We start from the raw sequence: 12,320 nt of genomic DNA on the forward strand, positions 1-12,320 counted from the left end.
GGTGCAAAGGTTGCACAAGACCGCCCCATGTTCGTCACACACAGGTCGATTGCAACTTCTCTCTCTTTCCTGCGACACTGTAGTAACAGCATCGGCACTTTTTAATTCGTATGATCTAGACATCTTTAATACAAAAAAACAATTATTCATTTGTTATTTATTAAATGATTTATTATTGGAATTTATTTCTGCACTGTGTGAATAAAATTAAAGAAAACAAATTTACATTGATATATATCACATTTTTAGTAATTATTACATATAATCTTCACTTCAATTACAAAAAAATCAATTCGAAACAATAAAATACCATGATATACTGCAAATATACGTCAAATGCTTTTATTTACATGAAAATATGAAATTGACTTAACGTAACGAAACTCGAACGTAACGGATTCTCTGGGGGACAAATGTGCCCCAAACGCTCAGCATTTGCTTTTTATTTGACAGACAGCGAACAACCGGCAACATCAATCACTTCACTGCACTCTAGGATAGTCGATCTGAATTATGGTTAGGGTCTGCACCAAAAAATCAGAGATATTTGTTCAGGAGAATTAATTGAATTTTGCGTGGGGCACATTGGTCCCCTGCAGGATCCGTGTAGGGTTAATTTTCCTCATAAACAATACAAGTTTACATTTTTAAAAGTCTCCCGGTGGATTTTGATAAAAGGCGATAAGCGGTATCAGAATAAAAAAGAAAGGGATAAATTTCTCAATTGTGTGAAAAGTTACATAGAATTTGTTTTGCAAGTCGGAAAACTAAGTGTCACCTAGTTTCCTCTAAAAAGCAAAGTATTTTCTCTCGGAGAGATCCTGCGACTTCAAGTAGAGAACCGCATGATTTGAAATGGATTCGTTCTTTAGATAGCTGAAAAATATTCTTAAATCTTAATTTGAAACTCCGTGCTTTTTTTAAATTAAAAATCTTTTTCGAATTTCAAATTTCACGCGTAGATATTGCATCGCCATCTCGAATTCGCGAATTTTTCAGAACTAAAAGAAAGTATGGAACCAGATGGAACCATGACGTCACCATATTAAAGTTTTTAAAAGAAAATGATACACACTGAGTGTAACAAAATACAAAATATGGACTGTAGCTGAATGAAATGTTGAATTGCAAAATTAGAAAGCACTTTTCAAATTCAAAGGGAAAAGTAAGTAAGTTTTAAATGACAGAAAAAATTTTACCTTACCTACTGTTGGTCAAAACTTACCTTCTCGCCAAATCCTTCCTTTCCTCCTTAATTATGTTTTCCAACTTTGGAGTTAATCTTTTTCATTGAGATAAAAATCTATAATGTACGTTTAATATTTTATTTCGCTCATTCCTTATAATTCTCTTTAAAAAAAACTTCAACTTGCTTGTTTTAGTTTGAATTTCGCGGGCTCGTATATAATTTCGCTAGCGCCTCCTAGTGGCTAATGGGTAGTAAAGTTTTATTTGGCGTGTGTTTTTACGAGTAAACACGTGTGATTAGTGAAATCCGGCGAAAAAGTTCTATTTTAATCAATTTGTGTAGGAATTTGTAAGCTAAAAATGACTCCCAACTTTGAAGTCATTGTTGGGACATACGAGCAGTTTTTACTTGGTTATAAAATTGATAATGTAGTAAATGCAAGTATAAATCTGTTTATATATTATTTGTTCTAGACGTCTGTAGAATACTCTAGATCAATATTTGTAGGTTATTGTAACATGTGGATATTTTATATTCGTTTTATATATTTGATATTCTTTGAAATATTGTAGGGTATTTTTATAGATTCCGAGAAAGTTTTAAAGATTTAAATAATTTGATGAGATTTCTAAGATTTTAGAGTATTTTGAAAACTTTTAAGCTTTTAAATAGAAAGATTTTTGAGAATTTAAAAATATTTCAAGGAATTTTTTAGTAATTTAATTAATTTTGAGTGATTTTAATGAATTTGAAATATGTTAGGATAAAGAATTACCTAGAACTTCGAAAGATATGGAATGATTTTACAAGATCTGTAGGGTTTTAAGATATTCAAAAAGATTTCACGTTTTTTATCAGATTTCCGAGTATCAATTGTTTTAAGGGATTTCAAAACTGAATGTATTTTAATACATTTTTCAAGATTTGAGGAAATTACATCTTAGAATTTCACGAAAGTTTATAACATTTTAATTTATTTTAAAGAATTCATTCACGAGAAGGTAGGTAATTTGTAGGGTTTTAAAGAATTTAAGATATTTGAAATTCACTCAGAATTCTTATTCATTTATCAGGAATTCTTTTAAATTTACTCAATTCTTCTTAATTAAATCGTTTTTTAAAATAATTTTTAAACATTTTTATTTAAATGATCCTGGAGATAAATTGATAAAATTATCGTAATATTTATATAATGTTTAAGTATTTTTTCAATTTTTTTCAAAAATATTTTAGGTTATTTTAAAAGATTACAAAGGAATTTTTTATTGATTTTAATGGAATTTGAAATATTTGAGTGTGTTGTTAAAGATTCCCAGGCATTTCCAAGATCTTTAATAAGTTTTAAGGGATTTCAAAAGGTATCAAAGAATTAAAAATATTCACTAGTTTAAAGAAATTTTGAAGACTGAAATATTTTAGGATATTGTAAGGATTCCCAAGGTTGTTAATAATTTAAAGAAATTTGAAAAAATTTGAATGGGGTTGTCAAGAATTTTCTAGAATTTCTGAAGATATGGAACGAATTTTAATCGACCTATAAGGTTGTAAGATATTTTAAAAGATTCAAGGGGCTCATACGGTAATTTTATACGTTTTTCAGGAATTCAGGAAATATTAAATTCCATGGAACTTCTCATGATATAATATTTTAATGGATTTCAAAGAATTTATTCACAAGAAGTGAGGGATTTCGTAGGGTTTCGTAGATTTCAAGAGATTTTCTCATTTTTTGCTATTCATTTGGAGTTCGTCCTGAATCATTTTTAATTCTTTTGAATTTTTCTAAATTCACTCAATTCAATTGATTATTGAAAAGTTTTTGTTTAATTCATCTTGAAGTGTTTGAAACTCACCTTAAATTCTTAGGTGTTCCTTCTTCTTTTAAATCCTCTTTAATTTTTCTAAAATAATTTCAAACTCATTCAATTGGATGATTTTTTTAATGTTTGTGGGTTGTTTTGAATTCATTTGTATGTTTTATAAATTCAGTTTGATATTTAATGAATTGTATCGAATTCTTCTTATTTCCCTTAAATTCCTCTAAATTCACTGAAATTTTACTGACGTAATTGTAATTTTCGATACAAAAAAATTCATTTTAATTATTTTGAATTTAACTTAAACTGTTTTGTAGTCATTAGTATTACTCACTTTTTAGATAAGAAATTAGGTTTTAAAGATTTAAAATTATTTGTTGGAATTCACCTGAATTTTTATTAATTTACTCTTATTTTCAAAAAAGTTTTTATTTAATTGAGTCTGAAGTCTCTTAACCTCACCTTGAATTCTTAGGCATTATATAGAATTCTTTTGGATTTTTCTTAGCTTTTTTTAAAGTTACTGAAGTCAATGAAGTTTTTTTTCTTCATATTTAACATTTTTTTTCAATTTATTTGAAATTTTATGAATTTCATCGTCTTTTTCTCGTTTATCTTAAATTCCTTTAAATTCATTCCAATTTTACGGAAATCAATGGAATTTTTTTGATTAAACGTTTTTTTTCCGATTCATTTGAATTCTTTTCAATTTAACTTGAATTTTTCATTATTTGCATATGTCCCACTCTAATTTCATTTTCTCTCTTCTTACTAAAATAAAAAAAGAATGTTTAAAAAGCTTATGTACACTGAAAAAAATAGTCGGGACAACTATTCACTTTGCAAGATATGGTACTGCTATTATGTTAGTTGGAACAACCATTTACTTAGTCGCGGGTACTAACTGAATAGACAATACAACTAATGAAATTGTTGTGCGAACTAATGAAATAGCAGCATCAACTAATACAGTAGCAGTACCATATATTACTAAGTCAATAGTTGGCTCAACTAACCGTTTTTTTCAGTGTAGTACTTGCAAATCCAAAAAATGGCGAAAATATTGGAATGAATTATTTATTTAAAAAGCTTTTTTCAAACCTAAAAAAGTTTTTTGATGTTTTTCTGAATGCGGACTTCAGAAATACGCGAACACTCAGTTTTATTATTATCTTTTGTAAATAAATAGAGAAATATGTAAAGTGAAGCACATGTTTTCGTTTAGTCATCTTTATAAAATAATAATTTGATTAAGACATTTTTTGCTTATTTGTAGTAAAAAAGTGCCCAAAGAAAGTTTTCGAACATTTTTTATCTCATACAACAAATTAATAAAATCCGCTGATTGTGATTTTTATATGGATTGAATCAATTTCAAATCGATTCGGTTCTATACTTTAAGTACTAGAATCTCTTATCGTTGAAAAATGTACTTTTTTGGAAGAAATTAGTAAGAGTTGTAGTTAAAATTCGGAAAATTTCAAAAACGTTCAAAATTTAAGTGGTACTCTTGGGAAAATTCCACTATATCACAATGAACATTTCTTTCGTTGAAGTTTGGACCTACTCAAAATTCCATCGATAAACGAAGCGTTTGAAAATTGTGCATCATCTTTTTGATACTGCTTGACAAAAAAATGTATAACTTTGTTCTCTAACAAAACCAATAAATTAAAAATAACACATCGTATCCAGGACAGTTTGAAGAATAAGTTCTTAAATTTGTATCAGAAAATATTACGAACTTTGTCTTTTGAAGCGAGTTGAAGTGAAAATAATTACTAAATTTTGCTTTCTGAAAAATTCTGTATTTAAAATTTTTCGCAGAAATGATAAAAGATAACTTTCTTGCCACAAGAAAAAATATGCGCTATGAAATTTTCCACAAAGTGAGATGTAGTGGCTAGGATGTACCTGAAATTTAAAAAATCATCACAAAAAATTTCGTTCATTTGAACGTTCGAAACTTCAAGCACATGCGGCTAAGGAAATTTTATGCGGGTTTACAGAATGTGGACTCTCAATTGTTATTCATATATTCACTGTTTTCTTTTTATGAAATTATAAAGTTATTTTTTTTGAATAATAGGTCAACTACTATAGAAATTGTCAATCATTTTTATTTTTAGGAATACAGAATGGAACAGACTTTTGCAACACACAGTCATTTAGCAAGCATACGGAGTGTTGCTTGTAACAAACATTATTTGGCTTCGGGAGGTGCAGATGAGACAATTTGTCTTTATGATATGAGATATCGAAGCGAGAATGGGAAATTAATGCACCATAATGGTAATAATAAGCAATACTTATTCATTTTTTAAATCTTGTACTTAAAGTTACAACTTTTAAGCTATCAAATATCAATTTTAAGCTCTAGGCTTCAGGCTCCGAGTTTACATCTGTAACGTTTGATACCAATATTGAAATATATTCATTTTAATATATTTCACCATAAAAACAAACTTATCGAGGGTGTCCAGCGACTTTTTAAACTTTGAAAACCTGGAATTCTCCTTGAATTTTGTTTGAACCTTGAAAACCTGGAAATATCGTTGAATTTTTTGCGAGAAACTTGAATTACATGTTTTTTAAACAAATATTTTATTGAAATGTGAAAAGTAATTTTAATCTTTTAGTTCATTATGAAAAAAACAAATCATTTAGAAGAAATTTTCCTAAATACAGAATAATTAAAGGGATTTCTATGTTTTTTGGGAGTTTTTAGTTTCTTGTCTGCTCGTATAGAATGTTTAAGTATATATTTTTTGTGATGTTCAACTTACAAATTATAAAACTTATTATCTGAAAATTTCAATGTTAATGCAGTTTCAGAATTAGAATGAGCTATGCCCATATAATGGATTTTTCAAGAGATTCCATTACTCGGGTTTTTGAGTGTACAATAGATTACAAAACATTACCAAAGATTTTAAAAGGTTTCAAAATATTTTAAAGATTTGAAAATATTTAAAAAGGATTTTCAACATTTTGCAAAGATTTCACGGATATATCAAATTTTAAAAAGGCGTGTACACCAGATTTCAAATATTTCACATAACTTTTAAAAGATTTAAAGGATTTAAGAAGTTTAAAAAGGGCTACAGTACATCAGATTTAAAAGATTTAAAAACATTTCGAAGATATGAAACGATTCTAAATGGTTTCAAAATATTTTAGAAGATTTGAAAAGATTTCACTCAGATTTTAAATAATTCAATGATTTCAACGAATAATAAGTATTTCCCAAATATTTCAAAAGATTTGAGAAAGATTTTAGATTTCACAACAGTTTTTTAAAGATTTCGAACATTTCATATGAAGATTGCAAGAATTTCAAAGATTTGAAAAAGGCGTGTACACCAGATTTTCAAGATTTCACAAAAATTTCTTTTTTGTCCATTTTTTTCATTCAATAGATTTTCCAGAATTTGACAACTGCTCAAAGGGTTCGCAACCCACTGTTATGGTCGTTAAATTCTTAGCAAAAAATACAGAAAATTCAGAATAGGTCTACAATGAACTTAAAATTTTTTCGCGATTCTAGAAAAATAATTATAAAAAATATGAAAAGAATTTCGGGATGTAAAATTTCTTAATTTAACGTCTTGGAAACAACCAATTATAAAAAATATGTAATTATAGAGCCAGTAAACGTGAGGATTGTCAAAATATGCAAGTATTAATTCGATTTTAATAAAATTTGGCAAAATTATAATGATAGATTTTGTGGGCCCAAAGGATTTTTAAAAATTTTCAAAATTTTGGGAGTTACGCCATATTGAACTTTTGGGTTGGATTTTTTGGATTTGTCGACATTTCCGGAACTGATGGTGGAATTTTTTTGAAAATTGGAGGTATCAGAGATGATATTATAAATGTTTAAACTATAAAATTGTTAATAAAAAGTTGTGAAATTTTGCCTGATAAAATGTCCAAACAAATTTTGTATTCAATATTTTGTTAAATTCTCCCCCTTTATTTTTTGTTAAATTGGGATAAAAAGATTTCTTATGTTATCACGTTTCATTTTTTACAAAATGGTGGGAAACTCTTCTAGTTCCCGACATATCGTCATTTTAGTGAGATTATTTGCTGCGCTAGCAGCCAGTGCGGCTACTCCAGGGTGGCCGCTGGACCGGGAAACCCCGGGAAATGACTGAAATATTTTTATTTAAGAAATAAATCAATTTTTTTAATTTATCTGCACTTTAAGTAATAAAAAGTGAACAAAAAGGATTTGACAAAACGATTTTAAACCAGTGCAGAATTTAAGAATTTTCAGATTTTAACGTTTAAACTTTATAATATTGTTTCAGTCTAAAATATTCAATTTTTATCCCATTCAATTTGAAATTTTTGATTAAAGAAAAAAGATTAATTATTGAATATTTAGCAATATTTGAATTTTTATTTAAGACAAGTAAATTGAAACCAAATATTTAAAAGTAAAGAATTTTTTACTGAATTTTTTGACATAGGAAACCTGGAATTGTTAAAATTTACGAAAATTGCTTAATTTGTGAGTGAAATTTTTAAATTTTGATGTATAATTTACAAATGAACATTTGTAGAAATTTTTTTAGTAATTTTAAGAGATATCTAGGGGGGTTTAAAAATATTAAAAAATATCACTGCAAATTTTATAAACTTTTCTTAAAATCTTCTTTAATCATTTTTGAAAATTTCGTTTTAATCTTTGAAAAACTGTTTAAATATTCTCTTAAAATAATTTTAAAAAATGAGAAATTATTTTTAATTTTCCTGGGAATCTTCAGAAAGTGTTTTTATTCTTTTGAAGCCTTTCACGCGTCTTGAAAAGAATCTAATTCTTTTGTTTAAAATCTGTGAAAATCTACATTTTGTTTTATATTAGGCAAATGATAAGGTGGATTTATATTTTTTTATATTGAAAAATGTTAGTACCTTCCATTTTATATGTGTAAATTATTGAGCATTTGAATACAAAATTTTTAAATTAAAAACTTCTAAATTTCAATTTTAAAAGTTCAAAATTTAACAGTTTTACTTTGAGTGTTTTCATTTGCAGCTCAGTTTTTATTACTTCAAGTGGAAAATTGTTTAGCTTTAGTGTTCCTTTTTTTTAATTTCATTGACCGTGAAAAGTATTTGTGTACCGGGAAATGACCGGGAATTTATTTCGTCAATTAAAAAGGCCACCCTGGCTACTCACAAACGATTAAAGCTACAAATTTTATTTTATCTTCTTGGACAAATTTTTTCCGTTCTTAGCGTGGCTTGAATTTAATACTTAGGGGTGCGTGCAATGAAAAAAAAAACGGTTGTCTTCTAATGATAATTGTTATAAACATGTTCTATTACCAAAAACTGAATATGATACAGTGCTCATCTCTAAAAGAATAATATTTCAGCATTAATATTACTTCTTTTTATCGAGAAAGTGATACTTGATCAAAAAAGATATCTCGCGATTTTATTTGTTAATTGCATAATCAAATTATAACGTATTATCATTACGAACATTTAAAGTCAACAAAAAATAATGTTATCTCTTAATTGTCCTTAATTTATGTTGTCAGTGAGATTCTTAAGAATTTAGTACGGAGAATTTTGCATTTAGTTATTATTTTTTAAGTTTCTAAACAAATTGTATAAAAAATTGTTAGCCAATTTTTGGTAATGACATGAACTTTTTCTTGTTAATGTTTACCGTGATCAGTTCTTTATATAATTTGTTTCTAAATTTAGTAAGTAACAACGAATAATATATTTTCAACATTAATATGTACTGGCAATATAATTTATAGACAATTAGGATATAACACTCTTTTTACTTTAAATTTCCACACTGGGTATTTGTTTGCCTAATTAGTTTTTCAAATTAACAGATAATATCGGGAGACATATTTTTGTAATCAAATATCACTTTTTCGATAAAAGTAAGTAATATTAATGCCGAAATATAATTTACAAATGAGCAATCTATAATATTCAGTGTCTGTTGGTAGAACTTGTTTTTGACAATTATCATTACAAGTCAACGATATCTCTGGAACCAGAACAGTCTCCATCCATTTTTGGTATGAAACTAGATTTCATAAGGAATCTTTATATCCTAATTTAACAAAAATTAAAAGGTAAACAGTTCACGAAAAATTGAATAAAATATTTGTTTCGACTTTTTTTCAGTCAAAATTGAACCATTTTCTAATTTTTTTTAAAGTTATTGTTTAAAAATGTATAATTTCATCTCTAATGCCTCTAAAGTTCAACAAAAAGAAATGATCAGTTTCCTTAATGTTAATAATTCAAAATAAATCAAACCCAAAAATTCAAGGTGACGTAACTCTTAAAATTTCGAAAAATATAAAAAATCCTTTAGGTCCAAAATATCTCCATATAGCACTATAATTTCACCAAGTTTCATTAAAATCATACGATTAATTGCAGATTCTGATATTCCTGACGTTCTATTGGTCCTATACAAAATTTACTATGGAAATAAGTAATGACTAAATATTTACGGAAGTAATGGAAAAATAGAGAAACTACAAAAAAATGAGTGATTTATTTGCGTAAGGTCGGATTTCTAATAATTTCAAAAGTTGCAAGGAAAGTTAATGAATTTTTTAGAATTTCTAAACACGTTATGGTATTTAAAAGAATTTTACCAGATTTAAGGGATTTTATGCACGGAGAGAAATTTCATCTCATGACATCTTTGGCGCGAGTACTAAGATCTGCAACCCTTGCTTTTAAAGCAAAGAACGCTAATTTAAAATCAAGGGTTCCGAGATCTTAGTTCTCGTTTCAAAGATGAGGTAAAATCAAGGAGCAGTTATGTGAATTAACCTCGTGGAATTTCTCTCCGTGTAGGATCTACAATTATTTCAAAGAATTTACGGGATTTGAAAGATTTTAAGTTACCGCAACAGATTCCAGAAAATTTCAAGAGATTAAAAAATGTCAAGGGATATCAAAGAACTTTGTATGATTTCCAAATATTTTGAGCTCGACTTTAAACGATTTCTGGAGAACTTTGGTAAATTAATGAAATAAAATTTGAGGGAATTTCAACAAATTTCTAGAAAATTGGAGATAATAAAATAAATTTTATTTCAAGGTATTTCGATTAATTTCAACAAAATTTCAATGGATTTTTAAGATTTAAAGTTATTTAAAAATATTCCATACAGTTTTTTGAATTTTTTGTTGTGTTACTTCATTTATTTTTATAAGATTTAAAAAAAATATCACATATCATTAATCGTAAGATAATAGTAATAATAATAAGTTGGTTAGACACTCGGACTTCACCTCAGAGGTCCGGGGTTCGATCCCTGAGCCGGTACGTCTAGAAATTTTTCAATGTACCTTTACTGAGGTTTTGGTGGTTCGGAACCCACCTTAAGCTGTAGGTCCCCCCATCGTGTACTTGACTGCAACAAAGTCCGTCAATGATGGGGTAAAAACCAGGCTTTGTCCAATATGTCTGGGCAGACTGCTCTCATCAGATCACTTGATTGCATTATAAAAATGCGTCCGTCACTGATGATATATACCGGGACAGCCCCGTGCAAAATGATCAAATAAAAAATCCAACTCGAACCAAAAATGCCTTCGACATGTTGGGCAGTATAAGCCTGTGACAACACTTCAACACAGAAATGTTAAAAAAAATACATTTTTGTCATTATAATAATTTTATAGTTCCGAACTTTAAAATATGAAGCCTAGATTTCATTGATTTATAGTTCTGTCTTATCCACAGTGCTTAGATCCTGCGACTTCTTCTACTTTTTCTACTTTTAAAAAAAATCCGACTTTCTGGAGGAAAATGCGACTAATTGACTTTTCCCGGGCTTCTTCTTCAAAATTAAAAACTAGAAAAACTATACCACTTTATTTGAGAACAGGAAAAATTGAGCAATTTCTCATTAAAGTTTTATTCTGAGAACATTTTAAGTTAATCGCGTTTTTGATTGGACGATTTCCAATTTCATGAATCCTCATTTATCGTTTTCATTTTGTTTTTTAATTTCAAGCCTTAACAGTTGCACATTTTGAAGCCGAAACTGTTTAAAATCAATTAAATTGAAATTAAATGAGAGTATTCACACTCCTTCTGTTATTCCTTTTTTCTCATTTAAACATTTTTTTATTTTTTCCTCTGTTTTCAAAAAACTTACCATTTTAATAGTTTTTTCGCTTATATGCAAAATTAATTAATAGAAACAAATAAGAAAATCCAACTCTTTTGCGTTGAAAGTTAGTTATTTCTTTTTAAAATTCGACAATTTTGTTAAAAAGTGATCATTTTTGTTCGAAAATTGAAATTTTTGTTGAAATTTCACCTCTTTAGATGAAAAATGGATCCTTCTGGATTGGAAATTCCTCTTTTATGGTGAAAATTAACTTTTGTGTTGAAAATGGAACTGTTTTCGTGTGAGATTTAATCTCTTTTATTTTAAAACTCGACCATTTGGTTGAAAATTCAATTGTTATGTTCTAATTAAAGTAATTAGTTGAAAATTCGTCTTTTTTCGTTAAAAATGTTCTTTGTGTTGAAAATTTAACTTTTTTTAACTTGTCATTTTTTGCTCAAAATTTTTGTATTTGTTTGAAGTTTAATCTTTTTTGTTTGAAAATTCGACGGTTTGTTTGAAAATTCGACTGTTTGGTTGAAAATTCATCTTTGTAGGTTCAAAATTCAACTATTTGTTCCAAACTGAAATGACTTTGTAAAAATTCATCTCTTTTGATTGAAAGTACTCAACTATTTGTTCATATTTTTTTCTTCTTTTTTTTTAATTCATCTGTTTGATTGAAAATAATCTTTCAGACTTAAAGTCAACTTTTTTTCTGAACCATTCAACGTTTTAACATTAAAACTCAACTCCTTTGTTAAAATTGTATGAAAATTCAACTACTTTATTGTATCCATATTAATTGTATTTAAAAAAGTTTATTCGCCTACTTTCGTGAAAAATCATTCTCGATTTACCCTGTTTTGAGAGATTTTTGGGTTGTGAAATCTAAATTATTATTATTATACCATTAAGCCATTTCCCTTTCGGGGTAGGCGTGACTCACTCGGCAGGGGAAAGGAGTAGTGTGTGGATGGGATAGAGATTTTTCAGATTGAGCCAGAATTCTCGTGCTATTTATGTAAATAACATGTTCGTTCCGCAACACTGCTCCGACCCAGGTTGCTGATCAATCTCTCTAGTAATCACCCCAAACGAAGAACCTCACGAAGCCGTTATGTAAGGTTCCCCACTTGGGTCCATTAATAGCCAAGGTCTTTGTTTCAGGCGTCGTTCACTCTACTG

General features: G+C 27.9%; 1 protein-coding gene across 1 annotated transcript in view; it reads left to right on the top strand.

The window, feature by feature from the left end:
- The first annotated feature begins 1,472 nt into the window (after nt 1-1,472).
- LOC117166887 (p21-activated protein kinase-interacting protein 1-like) overlaps nt 1,473-12,320 on the top strand; it is a 17,588-nt gene continuing 6,740 nt past the window's right edge. Inside the window, exons 1-2 of the mRNA XM_033351318.1 lie at nt 1,473-1,626; nt 5,136-5,298. Of these exons, the coding sequence (XP_033207209.1) occupies nt 1,549-1,626; nt 5,136-5,298 (241 nt within the window). The 5' untranslated portion in view covers nt 1,473-1,548. The remainder of the gene's footprint in view (nt 1,627-5,135; nt 5,299-12,320) is intronic.

The sequence above is a fragment of the Belonocnema kinseyi genome, chromosome 2, assembly GCF_010883055.1.
Source record: "Belonocnema kinseyi isolate 2016_QV_RU_SX_M_011 chromosome 2, B_treatae_v1, whole genome shotgun sequence".
NCBI lineage: Eukaryota > Metazoa > Arthropoda > Insecta > Hymenoptera > Cynipidae > Belonocnema > Belonocnema kinseyi.